The 22,373-nt window shown below is 41.9% G+C and overlaps 1 protein-coding gene across 2 annotated transcripts in view; it reads right to left on the reverse strand.

Moving 5' to 3' along the window:
* The window catches only part of LOC109989642 (beta/gamma crystallin domain-containing protein 1), a 29,739-nt gene that overhangs the window by 2,858 nt on the left and 4,508 nt on the right, over nucleotides 1-22,373 (reverse strand). For both annotated transcript variants that reach the window (XM_020641477.3, XM_065963504.1), the window contains exons 3-20: nucleotides 18,612-22,242; nucleotides 18,156-18,335; nucleotides 16,053-16,091; nucleotides 15,129-15,247; nucleotides 13,062-13,218; nucleotides 12,122-12,261; nucleotides 10,584-10,710; nucleotides 9,144-9,179; nucleotides 8,389-8,549; nucleotides 8,115-8,238; nucleotides 7,245-7,390; nucleotides 5,813-5,939; nucleotides 4,996-5,025; nucleotides 4,754-4,866; nucleotides 4,055-4,187; nucleotides 2,480-2,619; nucleotides 978-1,101; nucleotides 225-383 (exon numbers count right to left, since the gene is read on the reverse strand). In XM_020641477.3, the coding sequence (XP_020497133.3) occupies nucleotides 225-383; nucleotides 978-1,101; nucleotides 2,480-2,619; nucleotides 4,055-4,187; nucleotides 4,754-4,866; nucleotides 4,996-5,025; nucleotides 5,813-5,939; nucleotides 7,245-7,390; nucleotides 8,115-8,238; nucleotides 8,389-8,549; nucleotides 9,144-9,179; nucleotides 10,584-10,710; nucleotides 12,122-12,261; nucleotides 13,062-13,218; nucleotides 15,129-15,247; nucleotides 16,053-16,091; nucleotides 18,156-18,335; nucleotides 18,612-22,242 (5,686 nt within the window). The remainder of the gene's footprint in view (nucleotides 1-224; nucleotides 384-977; nucleotides 1,102-2,479; nucleotides 2,620-4,054; nucleotides 4,188-4,753; nucleotides 4,867-4,995; nucleotides 5,026-5,812; nucleotides 5,940-7,244; nucleotides 7,391-8,114; nucleotides 8,239-8,388; nucleotides 8,550-9,143; nucleotides 9,180-10,583; nucleotides 10,711-12,121; nucleotides 12,262-13,061; nucleotides 13,219-15,128; nucleotides 15,248-16,052; nucleotides 16,092-18,155; nucleotides 18,336-18,611; nucleotides 22,243-22,373) is intronic.

A 22,373-nucleotide genomic window follows, 5' to 3' on the forward strand; every position in this document is an offset into this window, starting at 1 on the left:
TTAGAATTGTGTATATTGCATTTATATTTGAAAACCAAAGGCTGTGTATTAAAGTCCACATCAGAACGATGTTGCCTTGATGTGTTTGGCGGTTTAAGGAAGTGTCTTGGGATTGGACAAGATGTTAAATGTTTGTAAAAAAAAAAAAAAAAAAAACTGCAAATGAAGCTTCTTTCATAAAACTTTTGACACACTGTACAGAAGTAGAACGTTTGTTCGGGTACCTTGCAGTGAAGATGTCCGTTCTGATAGAGCCAGATCTGCTCGAACCCGTCTGTCTCCTCTGTTTCTTGGATCCGCATCAGTTTGACATCATCCAAATCTCCGGTGAGCGACATCATGAGCCTTGTCTGTCTGTTTCTTATTCGGAAGTGCACTTGTTTCTGCTCACAGAACACACAGAACACACAGAGCCAAACACACACAGGATCAGCACTTAGTGAATTACAAGGTAAGGAGAGTTCTCTGACCATACAAAATAAGATCTTAAAGACTTTGGCAACACTGAAATCATTTTATAAGGCAGCTGTATTCTTGCTCAAACCAAGCTGCCTAGCTAAATGTTAACTAAGGTAACTATTATATGATTAAGAGATGTATGAGAGCGTAGCGAAGATGTCTCACACTGGGACTTCATCAGTTGAATTCTCAGATTTTTACTTCAATCTTTCCTAATTCTCCATCAGCCTATTAAACCTTAATTACACCTTGGGTGAATAGAATATCTGCAGCTGAAATGATGTTCTTTTACAACGCCAGAAAGTAGGCTGTCAATGTGGAGCTTTAAACTCTATCCATCAAATAAGAGCTGAAGTTTTTTTTTGCGCATGTTTTAAGACAAAGCAACTCGACACAGCTGTTTAACTGATGGAAGGTCGTTAGGAATGTAAAAGAAATACTTCAGCCACTTTGGCCTCTCCATTTACTAATGCAGGGAACTGAAAGCGTTGTATCCATCATAGAGAGTCAGCATGTACCTGAAGAAGAGGGCGGAGGGAGCCAATTTTCCTCCAGTTGCTGAACTGATGCCAGTCAGGGATCTCACCAGGTTTCAGCAAAATCTGAGCGCCCCGATAGTTGATTTCCTCATACAACACCCACCTGGATAAGGCGAAATGAAAAGACACGGTCATGATTTATATCCTTACCTGACCTTTACAATGAAATAAGACGTACAGAATATTTACTGAACTTGTCTTTATTAGCATTTTGACTAGCCTGAGTAGCATGCTCAAGGTAATTACTTACGTTATATTGTTTTTTTCTTTAATGGAGAATTAGGGCTGATATGAAAAACTAAGTTTATTAGAATATTTTTGGAATCTTTATTGGTGAGACAGGACAGTGGACAGCCGAAAATCAGTGGGGGAGAAGGTGGGGAACGACATGCTGGAAAGGGGCCTAGAGTCAGACCCTAACCTAGGCTGCCCATCCGGAGGACTGCAGCATCTGCGTGTTGCACCAACAATCACGCCCCCCCCCCCCGATGCTGGTTTCTGCATTTGGAAAGCTGATAAAAGCTAAATAAAGGTAAACAATCCAATAAATTGTAATGCAGGTCTTGCTTTGAGTAAGACCAGGCTGTCTAACTTGTGGCGCTGGGAGGAACAATGTCTGCTTCTGACTTGTGGTTGTATTTTTCAATCCTCTCTCTCCCCTGCAGCACTGTGCCTGATTCAATCATTTCGAAATGTGCTGAGCTTCTACCCTCCCAATTTCGCTGCGACACTGAACGCTGCTTTTAGCTCGACGACTCGGCTCTCTGGCTGTTCGCCCGTCTCCCCTGCTGCAGGAATGTGCCACTCCAGAGACAGTTCTGGCTCACTGTGAGCCCTTTATTTCCTCAGCATGGGCTCACACCTACAGTCTAAATCTCGTACATCAGCAGCAGGTTTCCATCATCGCTCACTCTGTCAGTCTTCTCAAAGAAGATGTGCAGACTTTGCAATCTGTATTTGAATCTATGAAACATCATGTCTGAGCTTACAGGCGAAAAAACTGCCAGTTCAGCAGACTCAAACAAGATTATCTCCGCAGAAACATCTTCACATTCTCTCAACACCAAACATGCATGAATACTTTTAAAAAAAAGATGTCAAATAACCTCCTCCTGTTGAAAAGAACACAAAGCTCATATTTAAGACACAACACCTCCACTCTGCTTCTTTTTGCTTTGCTTAGTCTGAGGAGATTGATCACTTCTGAGTTATTGCTGCCTGTTAGGAACTAGAAGCCAGAATGCTTAAAAGATATTTAACACATTAATATTGATGAGTTTAAATTCAAAAGAGTTAAAAAAACTTCAGGGAACTAAATGAGCTCTGTTTTGTTGAATGCTTTTGACTGCCAAGTGTGTTCTCTTCCCAGCACAAGCAAACTGTTACACATGAACCTGTCAAACTCACACCACGAGGAGAACTTAGTGGACAGCAGCTTTACATCACAGCGAGTAACCACGCAGCAGCTGGATCGTACTCACATGCCTCCTTCCACTAACACGGACTGGACTCTGCTGCAACCTGCATCCAGCTGAAGGTTGACCGACCCATCTGTCAGCACCACTCTCTTCCCACGCAGACCAACCCGCTCGAAAACAGTGACGGCAGGCAGCGAGAACTCCTGCCAGGAGGACAAAGAGAAAGAGAAGGAGCGAGATTATTATGTAAGTGGAGTGAGTGAAGGGCTAAGGTCCTGCTGGATGAATTCAAAGTAACTTTGGGGTTACCCAGGAAACACAGCGCATGCTCACCTCAGGGATCACTGTGACTGATAGGTTCTTCTTTAAAATGTATGTAAAGCACTCTGAAGCTGCCAGTGTGTGAAATGTGGAGCTAAATCTGCCACCTTGTTTAAAAGAGTGGAGGCTGTTAAGTCGGATAAAGTCGCAGGTAGCTCACATATTGAAATGGTGTTGCAATATATGTTGCTATATCTTTGACTTTCACAATTTAGAGCCCAAATGATGTTTAAGTTGGTTATTGTAGTCACGTCAAAATGTTAGCCCAGACATACAAAGTGATAACTTTTACATTCAACTTGATATTTTTGACCGCCCTGGGGAAGTGAAAACACAACTCTGACAATTATTACAGCTTTAAAGCCTTCATGGCAACATTATTCACAAACAGTAGCCTTTTGACTCTTCCAGCAGACATGCGTCAACATTACCTGCCACTTGGAGTCACGATTCTGACCACCTGCAAAATTAATTTGGCCCTATTTTACGTGTGACAACTCCTGAGGATACAATTAAGCTCTTCAGCTAATGAGGAGTTTGTAGCTGCTGGCTCTTTCAGCGGCTGGCTTGTGCATTTGTTGGCTCTTTAAATGCTGCAGAGTTCAGAAGCCGGTGCTAACTTTATCTGTTTGACACTGCGTATGAAGCATGCAGGGTTTTATCAGAGTTTTATCACTGACAGTGACTGCCTCAGAGTGTGGAAAGTGAACCACAACAGAAAAGTTCAGGGATGGACCTTGAAACCTTAATAATGCAACTGAAAGACACCAAAGAGTTTAGAGGGTTAGTTTTACTTTTGGTACCACTTCAAATGAAGCAGAACCAGGTGATCCATCTCAGTACAGAAACTCCATCATCTTTACATCGCATAGTCCGTTTACAAGTCACTGTTAGAAATATAAATTTTTTAAAATATTGAGCATTTTGTAGCAGAAACTGTACAAAGCCTTATAAAAAATGCCTCAAGTGATGTCACTTAAGTCAGTGCTGGTTTGGGCAAAATTTGAAGTGAATGTGGTGGTGGGTAGCAAACACAACACCTTATTTCTGAGGATCCTTAGGTGATATTATAACACAGCCAAAACTCAGACCTTACTGTTGGTCAGATTGGAGTTTGGGTATTGTAGTCCAATGTATTGCAGGTTTAATACAATCCATGGAGTAAAAGAGATACTATCTCTGGATTTTGCTATTTCATTTTAAACCCATCATGAGTCTGACGTCGATATATTAGCACAACGCTAAACCTGTGGCACGTTCAGTAAGTGTTTTCTATGACCAAATAGTAAAATAAAGACAGGAAAAAAAAAAACTCACAAAGCCAGTAATTTGTAGTGACTGGATGGAGGAGCTGGTGTTGAAAAAGCCCATCGCTCTCAGATCTGGGTAGCTCCCCACCTCTAACACGTACATCCTCCCAGAGAAATCCTGACCCTCGAATGCCAGCCAGCTGAAAGTAATATGCATAAATACACACACACACACACACACACACACACACACACACACGCAATATGAAGAGCACAGATTATACTCATGTTCATGTGAATGAGGAAAGATGACCACCTTTCTAATTTCAATGTGGACATTTAATTACATAATATAGCATACAGTGAATTACAATATGCAGACGATGCTCCATATTCATGATATGATTGAAGATGAACTGCATACTCTTTTCACTTCTATGCACAGGACTGGGCAATATGAAAATGAATACTGATGAAGAGTTGTAAAAATGTAAGACAGAGCAACCACTGATACCATGAGGGACATTTTCCCTTGTCTTAGGAGATCTGTGGAGCAGTGACAGCCTGTGGTAGATTCTGACAAGCAGAAGCATGAATATTTTCTGTGATATGAGCAACATCCAGCTTATATTACATCACCTTTGAGGGAATCATAAAGTGCCTATTTCCTGCCTGCAATCAGCTTCTACATGGTTGTGTTTTGAATACCTTCAATCCAGCTGATCACACAATAACTACATATCATCATTCATATTATCAAACTCACCTGCCGGCCAGGACCTTGCACGACGCCACAGTGGAGCCGTCCTGCAGGGAGGCCACGCTGTCCTCCAGAGCAAGGACAGTCCCTTGGAAACCAGGATCAGAGAAAAGCTGCACCTGAGGCACGAACAGCAAGACAAAAGAGGCTGAGTCATCCATCCTGAACCCCCTCACATACTTCATCAGGTAAGACAGACATGGTCGCAGCAAGACTAGATTGTTATTTGATGCTTTTCAAACACCTACCTTAAACTTGGCGGCATTCTCAAAATCACCCTGAAAGGAAACAACAGCATAATGAAGCTCATTAAGATCACTGAAACACATGAAAAGCAATTTAAAACAGATCTTATTTGCATTGTTATAGCTTAACTCCAGTTGTGGGTAATGTGCAAAGATGGGTACAATAATGAACAAAAAAGTCCTGATTATTTTTTATTTTATTTTGAATTAAAGCCGATTAACAAACACTATTTAGGGTCTTGGTTTCTTGTGCATTTTGCCTCTAAACTTCTGAAAGAAACTTTGTCAAAGACTTGAATGTAGCTGCAACAACATGACAACAAGACTTTGCTTGAATACTTTGTCTATTCATCATCATCTGCTTTGAAATTGAAGTAGCCTGATGATGACTCACCCCCCCCTGATCTCATATGAATTCACTCTCAGTCTTATGACAAACATTTTCCTCGGTTACACAGTAGGGGTCGTATCGTTCTCGTGCTCCTACTCTCTCTACTCTACTGTTCAGCTTGTTTGAGGGGATTCCTGCTCTCTGTCTTCAATGTAGTTTTGGTCACAGGCATGTGGGTGTTGTAAATTAGTCACATGAAATGAAAGCATTTGGTTAGCCACTCTGGGAATAACAAAGGGGAAGTGAGAATACAGCCAGCTTTTTCCTATTGCAAAACTGCAAAAATGATTCATCACACGATGGTTAAATGACAAGTAATGAGGAGAATGAAAAAAAAACCCTTAGAGATCAATAAATATGAGGGGCGATGTTTTTAATTAATGCAAAAACATAAAGATGTTATAACTTTGTCTGAGTCACGCATCTTACCAGCACAACAGGCATTGCTGAGGCCACTCTGGGCTGAAGCGCCCCCCAGTCCTCCGGGCTTCCATACAGTCCCTTTTCCAGGATGTAAGACTCCCCACAAAAGCCAGGCTCCTCAAACACAACCCATCTGAGAGACAAAACAGAAGGATAAGCAACCTTTTATTTTGCACTGATTTTTTCAGAATTCCACCTTCTGTCTTCTCACTTTATCTAAATTTTAGAAAGAAAAAAACAAAACGTTTTTCATGCACACAAACTTGCGCAAAAATAATTTGTAGTTTTACAGTCAAAAATGTAGTTCATTTACCATCAACAACTCTTTGTCAGAGTCCTAGTTGATAATTTTCCCAAACAGGAAGGCATCTCGAGCAGTTATGCACAACATGTACTGTCATGGCAAGTGTGTGCATGCTTTGGGAATCTGTTTGTTTGTGTTTTGATGTGCTAAAGTTTGGGTATTTCTGCTCGGGGACAAACGCGGCCTGTGTTTGCATTAAAGCGGTCTGCGTCATGGCGTGCTTCACTACAAACAAGTCCCTCTCAGTGACGCTAAAAGAACACACAAAGCCATCACAGGCTTAAAGGGACAGGCAGCGAAACATGGGCGAGGCTGTGAAGGCTAATAACAGGCTAGCTGCACGGCAAGAATAACTCTCAGTTGTTATGGGAGTCCCGTCTGCCAGAGAAGGACGAAATGTTCCAATCCACATTATTCATCATTTTGCCGTCCCCTTGGGAGAGCGACACTCAGCATGTTATTTTCTTGCTGTGATAGGAATCATAATTCTGCATTTATTTTTAGCTGATTGTAGCATAAACTAACAGAAACATGTGTGGAATACAGCCAGCGCTAAGATCTTTTCCTACAGCATGTCACATTACAGATGATAAGATAAAAGAGAAACAACATTCCTTGTAAGCAGCGTTGTTCAGACGTCTAGGAATTCCACCTTCACACCCTGCACTCTTTACCATCAGTTCCCAATGCAGCAGGGTGTGAGGCAGAACGCTAACATGACATGCTAACATGACAGGGAAGTGAGGTGTGGCAGACAAAACATTAGTGTACAAGCGATTCTGTTTCGACCTGTCAGCATGGGCGCGCCCGCTTCACCACTGCACACCTGACATAAGACAGAATGCCAATAAAATGCACAAGACTTCACTGGAAAGCTCAAAGTAATTTTCCGTTTGGAGCACAAAAATGCATCGAAAACATTGTACTTCTAGCCGGACAGGTAAGGACTCAAGCACACTTTATCAGAAACATAATTGAAGTCTTGCACTGAGAGTCAGCTGAGGAATTTGAATAAACAAAAACAGATTTTATTTACTTAAGAACAACTCTGTAAACTGCCAAATCTTTTGTTTGCATCACCGCTGTGACAGCTGTGAGAGGTTAGTTAAGGATAAGAAAATACTTGTCACTCACACTCCGCCGATGACATCAATAGACTGCGTCTTCACGCCGTAGCCCGTGTCGTCCATGTTGATGACCGGCACTGATAGGTCAATGTTGACGCCAAGATCTCCGAAGTTTCTGTCGCTGAACATTTTTAAGTGTGGAGACAGGAAGTCCTGTAACCAAAATAAAAAATCTGAAGTAAATAACACCAAGAAAACAAAAAAGAGACATGAGTGCCTAGCATGTAGCGAGAAGTCAACAGGACTCCACGGCAATGGTTCTATAACATATTTCGGCTTTCCTAAATATTGTAACAGAAAAACTGCCATCCTTTGTAATCGCTCTTTGCCTTGCAATGAGCCCAACTCGTGTTTTGAGAAGCACTGCTCAAAGGTTGGACTTGTTAACAAGTTTACAGAAGATATTTAGTGAATACTGATGGGGTTGGCTGGTTTATGAAATGCTGAGCCATTCCAAAGTCAGCCAGCTGTAAATGATGTATGGTTGAATCCGTAGCCACTGTTTCATAAACACACAACTTTATTGTCTTTGCACATTTCATTTACTTTTTTGTTCAATACAGTTAGTTTCATGGATCAATTTTCCAATAAAAAAAACAGCAGGAAGCCTCGAGCTTTCTCTGTAAACCCTAAAAACAGTCAATAATGTGAGTTTATGAGGGAAGGTCTTGGTCTCCCTTGGTGTGCATGGACACATTTTTTCCTTTCCTACAGAAATAAACTTTTCTCAGGATGACAGAGAATCGTTTTTTAGGACAAATTCTGCTCCCCAAAGCACAATTTCAGATGAACACCACTTCTCTCCCTCTTATACTCTGGTATAATAAAAGCTAACTTTGGTACAGTGTAGAGTTAGTTAATCTTCTCTGGTACTCACAGACAGTATTGGTCTCAGTGACAGGAGCGGTTCTGAGCCTCCCCAGTCGCTGCAGTCCATGTACTCTCCCTCCTCCAGGATGTACTGCTGGCCCTCAAACCCAGGGTGGCTGTAGCCCACCCAGCTGTTAAGAAAGATATGCTACAATGTTAGAGTCGACTTCTAATGACAAAATCAGCGACCTGCAGGAAAAAGTTGGTACTGAAGTTAGTATGCCTCAAGACAAGGATACCACCAAACTTTATCCTTTGCAAGCACATAAAAAGAGACTCACAGTCCTCCGATGATCTTTAAAGAAGCAGCAGATGTAATTTCCTTTGAGTCAGGGTTTACTCCATCTGTTGCATCGTCTCCTTCACTCTCACAAAAGCTGAAAACATCACTGTCGGCTTCCAAACAGGAGCCCTGAAAGCCAGGCTCGTCATACACCATAGCCTTTAACAGACAAAAAAAAAACACATCTTACATAAATATGACTCATAATTTATAATTGGTAAGTGGATTGACTGCATTTAAAATTATTTGGTTCTAAGAAAACACTTAAGGTGGTTACAGCAGTAGTTGTATCGAGTTATGTTTTATTTCTAGATGAATATTGTTATGAAAAAGTAACGACTTAGGACTGACAGCCTTGGATATTCTTCAGTTTAATACTTCTGAGCACACTCTCTGAAGAGAGTAGATTTCAGTTAAATAACACTACAAGTTGAGCCTCAAGAGGCTCTCTTAACATTCATTCTGAGGTCTCAACATGGCTGCTGTCAAAACACTCTGTGGTCGGTTAGACTGGAAAATTCCTCGACAATGCATCTACTTTTGGCTTGAAAGGCCGTAAGACAAACACAATAATTAACAGAAAATTGGTCCAAAGAATTTAACGCACACTGTAGGCAAGCTTTTGTAAGACATGTTTACCCTCCATGTACTAATCAGAGTTACTCTTTTTGCTACTTTGCAAAGTGAAGACTCGTAGTGCTCACATGAACATTCAGCACATGCAACATACGTACAAATGAAGTTAAGTCTTACCTTGACTTCATTGGGATTTTCCACTTTGAAACCACCCTGAAACACATCACAAAATCATCATTAACAACATTTTAAATTAATAAATCAATGCACACTGAAAAAAAAACAACAAGCCAGTCAAAAAAAGCACAAATGAGTTATATTTCCTTGAAAATGACATTGACAAATCTGCTCATCAAAAACGTGGTGCAAAGAAATGAAATGAATCCAGAAAAATGAGATGATAGAACGTCTGTCACTGTGTGTTGCTAATTAATGCAAATTTCAACACTGGCAGCTCGTTCACTCAAGAGACTCAGGCAAAGGTTATGCACATAAAGAAAAATGGATTACAGAGTCACAATAGAGAATGAGTTTTGACATTTTGTTCATGCAGGCTAACAGTATAATTTATTTGATGTCTTAAAGGGGATATTTTACTGATTTAAATGTATCAATCTGATGAGGTATATTTTATTAAAATCCCTGGAATTGACAATGTTCTCTGTGTCTTTAGGGGCTTAGATCCAGAACAGCTGCAAACTTTGTTATTGTTCCGGGCCACCAGTGCCATCTTTTGACAGGGTTTGTGGTTTAGAAGATCTGTGGACTATTCCAGTCTGGAAGTCTAGTTCTGGCCTTTGCTTTTATAGACAACAAAATTTGCAATTTGCAATTTGGGGGGGGGGGGGGTTATGGACGAAGGAACATTATGCAGCAGTCTGGCTCATTTGGCAGATTCAGCTGTATACGTATCTTAGTTTGTGGCTGAAGCAGCAAGGCCAACAGAAAGAAGCCAAATCTGCTCTCACTCAAGCTAGTACATTACAAACAGAATATGGAAGATTCAGAGGGGAGCAGACACAAGAATGAGGCCAAAGACACATTAGAGGACATCTGAGGCTGACTTTAACTATTAAAGTTAACTGTTCAGGGTGTTTACTTTCTTATTTGGGTGTATTAGCATGCCAACATTCACTAATTAGCACTAAACCCAAAGATCTAATGACTCTGATGCTAATGCCATTACCTTAACGGTATCTGGTAAAAACACAGACTTTGACTTATATTTTGACTTGACGATGGCAGTAGATGGAAAGTTTGGTGGCCTGTAATGTAGTAACTCTTTTATAGGGGAGCATGAGTGTGTGTTTACCAGATAGCATGGCAATCAATCCAACAATTGTTAAGACAATGACAGGATGAGAAATCAGGACTTCAAGACTCATCCTCGGGAGTAACATGAATGTCTGCAAGCAAGTTTCATTCACCCATGCATTGACCTAAATCATCAGCACGTATGCTTAAATTTGTCGATAACTTTAATCCGGATGGCAGAGGTGGGAAGACAAACACTGCCGTAGTGTCATCGTGACAGTAGCACAGCTAAAAAATAGCAACTAATCACATTCAGCAAACATGCACCGCATTGTACACAAGGCATTGCACATAAATACTCACAATTTTTAATGGTCTAATAGATCCGACAAATGGTGATTGGAAGCCCCAGGTCTCAGGGAAAGGAAACACTCCTGTCTCCAGCACTCCTACCATGCCCTGAAAGCCAGGGTCACTGAACACCAGCCACCTGAAGGAAAGAGGAACATCCACGTGACATGCTAATTAAGCAAAACGGCCCTGTGGATTATGCTTAACTATGCCCATGCAGTTTTAAAACTACTGTGAGTCATGACCTTGCAGGGCTTGTTATAAAACAGAAAAATTGAACCAACTCGCTGACTCTTATATGCAATAACTTCAGCTATGATATTTTTGTCCAGAGCCTAAGGTATTACTAGGTCAGAGCAGTCTGTTCTTTATTTCAGTTTTTCATGTCTACCTCATACATGAGTTATACAACTACAGCGGAGGACAAAAGCTGTTTGTTGCAGAATATAATATCATCTTCTAAGAGTTGTTTTTAGCATGGGCAACCTTTGTTAGAACTCTATACTGCAGCTATTTTGCGCCTTAATGTGCAATGCCTCATACCAAACACCACATGTGAGTCTTTGGCAGACAAAATAATTCCCTGTTTATTCAGTCACTGCTGAGGAACTGATACCGAGACATGATGCCAACCTCAAGGCGCCGACTGACATAAACTAACAGACAAAAAATGGGTAATTTTTGTCAGAAAGCTCAACTGAGCTCTGAGCACTTCTCACTGAATTTGTACAGTTGAGCCACTTGACGCAGGGAGAACACTGTAGGAGGAGATGCTGGCAAATGTTGAAAAAAAATCTCCAAATTGTTAGCTTTCTACCAAACGTGCCAAAGTAAATCTACAGAAACAGCTGTGGGAGAAGCGTCTGCTGTCGTTAAACCGCCTCTGGGGCGGGGCACAAAATGTCCTGCATGCCTTTACCTCTCACGTGGAGACGTACATTCTTCCCTTTGCAAAATTCTCTCCACACCTGTGTCTGATTCTCGCTATCTGTCGAGTCTCCAGCTCTTTACTCTGCTTTCCAAGTGCCCCCCCCACACCCACACCCACACCCACACCCACTCTCTCTTTTCCAACATGCAGCAGCAGGACAGACATTCCTGAACAGGCAAACCAGTGAGAGGGAAACCAAAGACAAAGACTGAGGAGCGTAGTAATGATTATTATCTCTCAGCTGTTTGTCAAAGTCAACTGCGCTGGTGGGGACATCTCAATAAAGAAGTAAAAAGCAGCTCTGTGTTCAGCACAGCAGGAAGGATTTCACTCGTCTCCTCTCCTGGTAGCTCTGCCGCCATTAATGGTGAAAGAATCAATATAGAGAACCACATTCATCTCATTAGCTTCACTTCAAGCTCCGCTGTGACAAAAGCATTGACTCTATCTCTTCATTCTTTAACATTATAATATAATGCATGTAACTACCTTTCCACCACTCCGATCAATCACAATAACTGAGCCATGTGTCTGGCTAATGATTTGATTTCAGCAGCGTGTTTAACACGGTCACGCTCGTTTTAACAGATTTCAATCACAGATATCTGCTCAAACTTACACCCCGGAGTGCACTTGGATAGAAGCGGTGTTCAGCGGGATGCCAAACGAGCCCGTCTCAAAGGTGTCATCGTGGTAAGGTGTTACTCTGCCTCGGCCCTCTGGTTCAGTAAACAGATCAATATGGGGGATGTTGTAATCCTGTAGAGAGGGGGAACCAGACACAGCAATGATCAGCATTGGCCTTAAACTAGGCGTTTGGAAAGAACTAAAAGGACCGAAACAGTGTTATATATCATTATCCAAAATGTGTCCTTAATGCTAAAGACGGAGAGATGAGTCATTTTCTTCAGTAACAGTCTATTTTATTTGGGTTATTGCTGTTGGGTAAACACGGATGAAAACCCGCCCCCCCAAAAAAAACAGTGATACATCAGAGAAGACTGCAAACGGTTTATGTTTGTTTTTATTGCTCAGTCAGGAAGAGGCAAGCTTTTTCAATGATGTTTGCTGCCCATTTCATAACCGAAGCTGTTCCCTTTAAAGTCACATCTTTAGAAACAAAAAAGGCCCGATTAGAGTACTGGCAGGATGGGAGGTAAGACGACGAGAACAATTAATGTGGCATTTTAAACTATGGATATTTTTTGACAATTTAGGTGAACAAACTGACGTGTTCGGGACATATTTGTGTATCAAACAATCATAAAATCATCATTGTATTTCTTTAGATATGGTGGCTGTTTCACACAAAAAGGTCTAAAACTCTCAGGGTCCCACACTTCTTCATTACATCATCGAAGTCTGTCTTCTCCTTTTGTTTTGATCCAGAGAGCAGCATGAATAACACTTATGCATCTTCAAATCATTCCTTTGCAGTGTAACTAGGTAAGTCGTAGAGCAGTATCACATATTTCAGAAGACCTTGAGAGTTAACATCAATCTATATATTGAAAAGCTGAAGGCCAAACAAGGTGATGATATTTGTTCACAGCACTCACCCAGACAGCCAGTCTAATAGATCCAATACGCATTGGTGGGCTGTTCTGTGGTTCGGCTCCTGGCAGAGATTCTGCCCACAAGTTTGTCAATTCAATGTCACCTTCCTCTAAGGCGATGCAGCGTCCCTGATAGTCTGGCTTCTCGTGGAGCACCCAGCTGTAGCAAAGACAAAAGCATTACATTAAATTGCAGCATTATATTTCTGACAGAAAGAAAACAAACTGTACATGTTTTAAAAAGCGTGTTTGAAATCTATACTTCAACCTATACCTGAATTTGCTTCAGGTTAAGATGAGAAGATCGAACATGGGGTGGCCGATTAGATTTCAAGGGGTGCTAACCTAGCTATGTTCATGGCACCTCTAAAGCTGGCTCATGTACATGCTAGCTTTATGCAAAGACTATTCAAGTGATCAGTTCGAAACGATCAATTATGTTTTTTAAATGGAGGTTGTGTGTTTGGCTAGTTCCTGATTGGGCACATTCCTTTCTAAGATTTTTTTTTACTTGGCAACCTCAAAGGGGCAAACAATCTTCAGGAAGGTCCCACTTTTCCAAGAGACAATCCAGCTCATAATCATCCTAAACCACTCTGTGTTTTTGACCTGATGCAACCAACAAGATTCAACATGTTAGTTTGTGAGCTCTAGAGGTGCTGGTACATGCAGTAGGATTTGTTACTTTGAAACAAAGCAAGGGTAGCTGTGTCCCTAATGCTAAGCTAATGGGCTTCCTGCTGTAACAGTGATTTTAAAAATGAGTCAGGAGTGTACTGTTGTTTTATCTCTTTAGGCCAAACAGTGCAGATCATTAACTCACGACCACATCATTTGACAGTAAAGTGGTTAATAAAATGTATTTATATTCAAGAAATAATGTAACTTCCCCTTGTGCCCCATGTATGACCTTAAGGGCAGTCACGTAGATTTAGGTTGGAGGTTAGGAGTATTCTATGTACCCTTTGAATAGAGGCATAAACGCAGAAAATTTGGCATTTCACAATCTCGCCAGGACAATGTTGCTGATCCAAATCAGTTTAAAACCAAGCTGCAACCTCCATCCTTGAATAATGAAGACAATGTAGAAGTGCAAAAAAACTGCAGTTCCCCAGATGTCATCTTCAGAGGCAGCTTCAAGAGTCTCTTACCTAAGAGTCTTGTTTGAAATTAAATAACCCTTATTTAATTATTACTGGTGACACACTTCATGTTTAATGTTTCTTGTATTTCTCTTATATTTGAAGCTCTTTTGTGTTCATTTTTTTATTCTGTAATGTTGGAGCAACCTGGGACAAGAAGTGCTTTCAAGATTTTAAAGTTCTATTTTATCTTAATTGGGCAATTATGACTGATAGGTGGGGGTGTTGTAGCCGTTTGCCGTTTGCCGGGGGGGGGGGGTTTAAAGACCTGCCTCAACTCCATCTTTCTTTTACTAGATCAACCAAAGGTTAGGTAGAGTCAGCAATTGTAATGGGCGGAGGTGCTGCTTGTCAACAGGCAAGGTAGACGTTTGAAAATTTGCACATTTTGCAATGACAAAAGAAAAACCTCCCTAATGGAGCACTCTGCTGAACGCTGGTTCTGCACCCACTGCTAATGGGTCAACCTAATTCTGTTTCTCATGCCTCTTCAGAAACCAACGGGTGACGCCACTGAGCTGTCCTCAATGTTTTATACAGTCTCTCCGTAAAACACCAAGAACAGCTGCAATGATCCAGCAAAGGGAGACAGCTATCGAGTAAACAAAGCTGGATTCAAAATAGAATTCAACCAGGTTGCCTTGCCCAAAAAACACAAACAATTCAGTTTGGTGAGTAATGCCAGGAGTAGAGAGCACTCTGTTTCCTTACAATAAATGATCAAGAGGCCCGATACAGGAAAAAGAGCAGGAAAACAAGTATGGAACTATCAGGGCTGATTTACCATTGAATTAGTCTTCTGACACTTCTTAAGAAGCCTTAACAAGCAACCCTAGCACCCATACACGACTTGACACTAATTAGAACTAAACCTCAGTTCACATCGTCTTCCCATGGTCTGAAAGTTCAGTTACATATGATTACTTACCATCCTCTAACCACCTTGACAGATATGTGAGGCGAGAGCTGCAGAGACGTAGCATCTGCTACATCCCTGTAAATCTCAAACGCCTGGCCGCTGCACTGAGCTTTCTCAAACAACACCATCTGTTGAGACACATGAAGGGGCAGGGTCAGGAAAAATAAATAATCCATGCTAAAAAAAATAAAAAAAATAAATGTATTTCATGCCCACTCCATCACATTAACTCATGAGTCACAGAGAGCTGTAAGAAAACTAATAGCATGGCAACTTCTTTTCCCCTCTCTATTTAATGTACATTTCTACAAAATGCATATTTATATTTTTAGTATCGCTAAGAGCATAAACACACTTTTACTTGAACTACCAGGGCTTATCGTAATGCATTCTGTAACCACCAAATGTAACATAAAAGCTACATTTGCAGTTTAAAGGCCAACGAAGAATTGAAGTTTGTGAATAATGAGCAACAAAAACAAGCTGCTCTGTGGACTCTGTGGTCACTGCTTTGAGCTTTTTTCCTTTTTCTGAGAGCCCTTATCAAACCTGCCCTTTTCATGCAGCGTTTCATCGCGTGTGTGAATATGTGTGAGCGTGTGTGTTAATGCCGGTCAAAGCAGTGGTAGACGAGGAACTGAAAATGTTGAGCAGCAGGGGAGTATCTCTCTTTTCTTGCAACGACTATAAAACTTCTACAATAATGAAGAGCCATAAGCTCTGCATTGGCAGCACTGAATTCCATGATTGTAATCACATCCAGCTGAACATTTGCACTCAACTGTTTTTTTTTGTTTTTTTTTAAATACTTTGTTTACCCCCAAGAACACCATATGAGAAGCAGATGTTTCCAAAGAACAGTGAATGTCTGTCCAGATTCTTTTCTTTCCATCTTGTTTTTATTCTCTGTGGGCAAAGATGTGCCTACTGTACCTTTCCAGGGCGCTTGTGAAATCCCCTGGCAGTTCTTGTCTGGAATGCAAAAACACAGAATTAAAATGGGGTAAAGACTTCAGAGCATGGCACACCTCGAGGAAACTGATCCGCCTTTGTTGATGCAGCAGCTCTGTAACTGTTGAATATCCCCACCTTTTAGTTAACGTCCAGGGACAGAATCGGTCGATGGAGACTACACTGCTTTACCCTGCATGTAAGCACTGCGCTGGCAGGCTTAGCCAAGCAGATTAAAGTGTTTATCCTTACAGCATACTTTCAAAATAGGCAACTTCCGAGCTTAAAGGCCACAAATGTCAACAAAAGGAAACAGGAAAAAAGTCAAATTTTAACATTAAGCTTCCCCAAAAAGTAGTTACGGAAAGTATTTCAGCAAATGAAATCCCAGAGCCAACATTTGAAATCCTCTACTTTCATAAATGTGACTACTGTACTCGCTTGTTTACACAGTTGTCTTTCAGGGTAAACTGAAGCAGTGGTTTGAGCTGTGATTTGAACAAAATCAACTCTTTGTCACTTTCTTACACTTACAGTAAATGGCAAATTCATCAGTTCATTTAATTTGAAAGTGCTTTCATTACTTCTCAGTACAGTAATTTCCAATTGGAAATGCAATCCAAACCACTTATATTCTCAAGATGTTTTCTGGACAACAAACAGTTAAAATGGTCAAATCCAGAGTGTCCAACTGGTAAACTCCCAGTTAAATTATCCTAAATTAAATCATATCTGTCTGCTCTGAGGTTGTCAAAATTAGATTTGCACATCATAATCATACTGATAAAAACAATTAATGGATAGTTTATACAAAGGTTCTCCAAGGAAAAAAGGGTAGAGAGAATTAAATTCTCTCTGTGTGTTGCATGACTTAAATAAAAATCAAGTTTAGAAGTCAAGAACTATATTTCCGGAGGTCAGACCCTCCCGTTTTGCATAAGGCATAGCATCTGATGGTCAAAGCCTGATATAAAGAACCAGTGTTTCTCAGTGATGTTTTTTGTCTTAATGGAGAAATACTTCAAAAATAGCATTTCTTACTATCATAAACACTAGGTAGTTATTCATTGGTTAAAGCTCATTTTAGGATTTTTCAGGTTAAGTTGATTTTGGCTGCCCTCTTAGTAATTAGCTGAATCATTTTGGGGGCGGCAGTAGCTCAGTCTGTAGGGATTTGGGCGCCCCCTCTCACCACCATCAGCCCAGGAGCGCCCGCTGTGGGCAGCTCCCTCACTCTGGCATCTCTCCATTAGTTCATGTCCATGGGATCCTGTTTGTGTATATTTCAGTCTGTGTGTGTGTTGCATGACTTACAAAGTGTAAAAACAGAAATTTCCCCTTAATAAAGTAAATCTTGAATCTTAAATTTGTCTCTATTATATCCTGTCATGCATGTTTTACAGATACAGATTTTTCTGTATGTTTTCTGACAGAAAACTCATACCTGTCTTAATGTTGAATGTCTAACGTACAACTCACAATACCTCTCTGAATTGGAACATTTTTAGAAGGCTGTTTCAGCAGAGTGCTGTTAATCGCCTCATCTGAGACCTAGCACCCCCCGACAGGGCTGACTGCCATATACAATTACAAAGTAGAAATGATCAGTCTCCTTTCTGATGGTCTCCTTTGCTTTTGACGCTCATAAAGAGACTTCAGTATTCATTTCAGTCTGTTTCATGACCATGTAAAAACTCCTCACAGAAGCTTTAATAAAACTTACAATAAGATCACTTTAAAATGAATAGTTATGTAAAAATGACAGACATGTAAAATGAGGCGTTATGAAAAACAGTCTGTAGTTGCAGCCCTAATCATGGTGCAGTCATTTACAGCAGCCAGCACTCAAGTAAAGAGCCTAAAAAGACAAAAGATCCTCTGTTCTGTGGATGACGAAGACTCTCTCGTCGTGATGATACTCGATACCAGAATGAAACAGTGGCACATTTTCTGCAGGAGCTAGTGCAGCTCTTGAGAAATGAAGGATGTCAAAGAAAAATGTTCTAACACACTAACACAGACTTGACGTTAAGCTTTAAATTGTGATCCTAAACTCGTATAACATGGTGTAGGCTGCACACTTACAATGTTATTAAGTATTCCCTGTGGCTGAGCTGGACGCTGCTTGAGCTCAGTCAGTGTGGAGTGTGTGGGTGGAGGGATCTCAGGAAAACGTGGAGGCTTAGCATCAGGAAGAACTGGAACTGGTTTCATAGCCCTATCTCTTTCCACTACAGGGGTTGGAGTTGTCATTTTCCCAGCAGCCTGATCCGAAAAAAAAGCGAGCACATCAGTTAAGTTAAATGCATCACACTGACATTTGTAGATATTTAGGGAGTTGATACAGCAGAGCGCTGGATTTTACGAGTATTTCCTGCCATTAGATTCTGAAAACGCTCTGATAGTTGGTGTTATTGGTGAGTAACTTCTAGCTTCAAACTTCACTTGTTCTTGCAAGAGACATTTTGTCAGTGGGTACAACCTCTTTACATTCTTATCATTCTTAGTTGGAGATTTAGAAAAAACACAAATAAAACTAACCTCTGTTCTGACTTGCTCTTGTCCTTGTTTGCTCTGCACTGGTTTTGGTTCTCGAGGGAGGTACTTCTCTAAATAGTCTGGCAGCTTGATGTCGTTAAAGGAAGGAAGTAGAGGGGCTGAGTCACTGACCACAGCCTCCCCGGCCTGGTCTTCCTCTTTGTTTCTCGGGAGCAGGCTCTGCTTTGCGAGTGTGTCTTTGAGTGGAGTTGCAGAAGTCGGGCTTGGTGGGGGTGGCTGGGATGAAGGTGGAGGGCTAGTGTGGGGTGAGTCGCTAGGTGAAACCTCCCCAGAGTTAGTGCCTTCTCCCTGGGTTTGAAATCCAATCCTCTTTCCCCTGAGGATGGAGGAGCTCAGGCTGCTGAGGACACAGCTCCCCTCCAAGCGAGACTTCCACTTGATTTGGTCGTCTTTCTCTTCCTTGACTTCTTCCTCTTCATTTACGGGGGTGTTTTCCCTGAGGCGAGAATGAGTGTCCAAGCTGTTCAGCAGCAGGCTCCTGTCGGCCAAACTCGCCCTGGCCAGTTTCAGGCCAGATTTTTCCTCTGCGTTCTGTAGTTTGGCTAAGCTGCTTGGGGTCGTATCAATGGTGAACTGCTTCTTCTTCCGCAAGCCAAATTTAAACTCTTCAGGGTCAAACGTCTTCTCGTAGCGGTCCTCCTTGATTGCAGGCAAGGCGAAAGGTGGCTGAGGTGTCCCGTACGGGTTGTGTCTACGTGGTGGGAGGGAGAACGGGGCACAGAGTTTCTTGATTCTCTCGACAAAATCGTCATCATCTAGGTCATCTGGTGCGTCCAGAAGGTTACTCTCACTTCCGGCAGAGGTCAGTTTAGCCATGGAGACTTTGAGTTTCCGCTTTGGAAAGTCCACATCCAGCCAGCTGGAGGGGGCGTCTTGCCCTGTTGCTGAATCATCTTTGCTTAGTCCACGTGGAAACTGGAGCTTCTTCATGGGTGAACGCTGGACTGAGTCTTGGATTAGCTTCTTTGACTCTGGGGAAGTTGGTACTTTTTCGGTCTGACCCGGCTTGCTATTGACTGGTTGCTTTATGTCAGTTTTGGGTTGTGGATGTGAGGAGATTTCCCCACTAGCAACAGAAGAAAGTTCATTCTTTAGTGTCTGCATTGTTCTATCAGCAGTCTTCTCTACCACATTGACTGTAGAGTTTGAAGCAGTGCTATCCAAGGACATCTGTGCTGTTTTTTCTGCGCCCTTCAGTGGTGTGATATCCCTTGTGCTTTGTGTATTTTCTGATTCCTCACTAAGTGGGCTTCTCTGAGGACGTTTCGCAAAATCTCCTGAGATTTTGACTTCTGACGGCACTGATTTGACACCCGAACTCTTCTCTGTAACATCCTTTCTCTTTTTCTCACTACCTCCTGACTTTTCCTCCTCTGCCGTGTTGTCAGCCCGCGCAGTAATCAGTGCTGGAGAGTCAGTGCTGGCTTTTACAGTCACTTCCTCATCAGCTGTATTTGCTCTGGTAATAGGCTTTGAGCTGGAGAGCGTAGCATCATTAGCACCATGTGCACATGAGTCATCCAGTGAGTTTTCAGATTTTTCCACGGATACAAAATTAGGCTTTGGATCCGCTGCGGTCAACACTGACTCTCTGTCTGTTCCAGAGCTTTCTGCAGCCTTCTTTTGCACATTTGTTGCCGTCTCTCCCTTCAACGGCCCTTTATCACTGTCCATCCCACTTGCAGCTTCATTGGCAAGAGTGATTGTGCCAACGCCAGCTTTTTGTGTAGACTTGTTCCGCCTGTCATGCTGTGTTTGAGCTCGGACGTCTGATGATGTCTTTACTGAAGACTCAGAGGCTGAATCCTGTTGGTTGGTTTTCGGCTTTGTTGTGTTTTTGATGAGCTGTGTCTCCTCTTTTCTTTCAACATTCTTTCTTTCATCTTTTCTAAAGGCCGCCCCATCTGTACCTGGGAAACCTTTCCCACCGTTGGAACCCTCTGTCTTTGTGGTATTTTTATCTGACTGCAGGCGCTGCTGTGTTTTTTCCTCCTCTTTCTTCTTAGTCTGATTTGTTTTCTCACTCCCCTTTATTCCCACCTCTTTACTTTGAGCCTGCTCGTATTTGTCGCCCCCTTCCTTTTCTAATGTCTCCACTTCTTTACGCCCACCCTGTTTAGTGGTTTTGCTCTGTGCCTTTTCTATATTGTCAATTTCTTTACTCTTAGCCTGTTTTGTTTTTTTGCTTTCTAAATTGTTTAATTTGTCCCTTTCTTTACTCTCAGCCTGCTCAATTAGTTCTTTGTCCTTGGTTTTGGATTGCGCTTTTTGTCCTGCCTCTCCTTGATTGGGTTCCTTTACTTTTCCTTTCCTCTCTGGTTCAGATGGCACTGACATGTCTTTATTTAATTTGGGCTGTTCAGCGGTTGGCTCCTGCTCCTTCAAAGGAGGTTTCTTAATAGGTCTTTCTGCTGCAGGTGAGGGGGAGGGGGCTGTCTTTTCCCTGCTGTCCTTGGAGGCCTGGGTGAACAAACCCCCTGCTTTTTTGTCATTTTGGGGTAAAATAACAGACTGCTTATCAACAGGAGACTTTGTTTCACTGCTACAAGCATCAGTATCAAATTTGTCTTTGCTTTCAGACGGTTCAGCCAATCCCCCCTGCCTTTCAAGTGGTTTGTCAATTTTCTCCTTTTTAAAAGAAGAATCGGACTGTTTCTTCTGTTTGCCTGAGTCCTTTGAATCATTCTTCAAGGCTTTCTGTTGGGTATCAGACAAAGACGGTTTGTCTGGTGTCTTCTTGTCGGCTGTATCACATGGTGGTATGACCTCCTCTGCCGGTTGTTTGGATGCAGATGCCCTTTCTGTAACACCCACCGGTTCTGGTTTCATAGTTGTGGCCTCTGGTTCTGTTGTAGAGTGTTCTAGTTTGTAGTCCATGTTTGGGCTCATTGGACTGGTTGGCTCCTTACTTTTTTTTCTTTTAGAGCGGGGGCCTGTTCTGCCTTTTGGCTGTGGGCTGAGGCTGATGGTCAGTTCTGTAGAGTCACCTGACCCTTTAGCTGCAGCAGCCTTTTCAACACTATTAGGTTTTGAACCCTGATCTACTGTTTTTGAGGCCACTGTGTCCTTTGTTGAGGACTCATTTGGTCGTTCTTTAGGAGTGATAATCTTTACCCCTGCATCAGTCGTATCTTGTCCTTCTGGTTTTGAAGTTTTCTCTGTTTTTACATCTGTATGCTTTTGCTCTTTAGTATCCTGTTTACCCTGATCGTCCAGTTCTGGTGACTTTGATGCAGCAGATAAAGTGGATTTTTGATGCATTCTAGGCATAACTGGCTTTTGAGGCTTTTCTGCCCTTTCACCTGCTTTGGATGCGTCTGTGAAGTTCTTCATTCGCTCCTTGATCGTCATCGGCTTCTCCCTGGCGGGCGATGCAGAGCTGGACCTGAGCGTGTCATCACGTTCAGTCGATCTTGACCTCTGGTCGGATAATGAAAAATCTGCTTTCAGCTGCTCTGTGGCTTTCCTGACTGGGGAAACATCGGCATTCCTCTGCGTTTGAAAGGTCGACTTGCTGACGCCGACTGTAGGGCCCTCAAAGAGGCTGATTTTATCGGTGATCCGGCCAACGACTGGCTTAGGTTCCTCATCAATTTTCTTAAGGTTGTGTTGTCTGTGTAAGATAGGAGACAAAGGATAAACAAACATGATCATAATCGGCAAGCCAAACATAATTAATTAAAACTTGCTTGACTTCTTCAGCCACAAACTAATTACGGTTGAATGTGTGTGTGTGTTTTGCTA

The sequence above is a fragment of the Labrus bergylta genome, chromosome 15 (assembly GCF_963930695.1).
Source record: "Labrus bergylta chromosome 15, fLabBer1.1, whole genome shotgun sequence".
Lineage (NCBI taxonomy): Eukaryota > Metazoa > Chordata > Actinopteri > Labriformes > Labridae > Labrus > Labrus bergylta.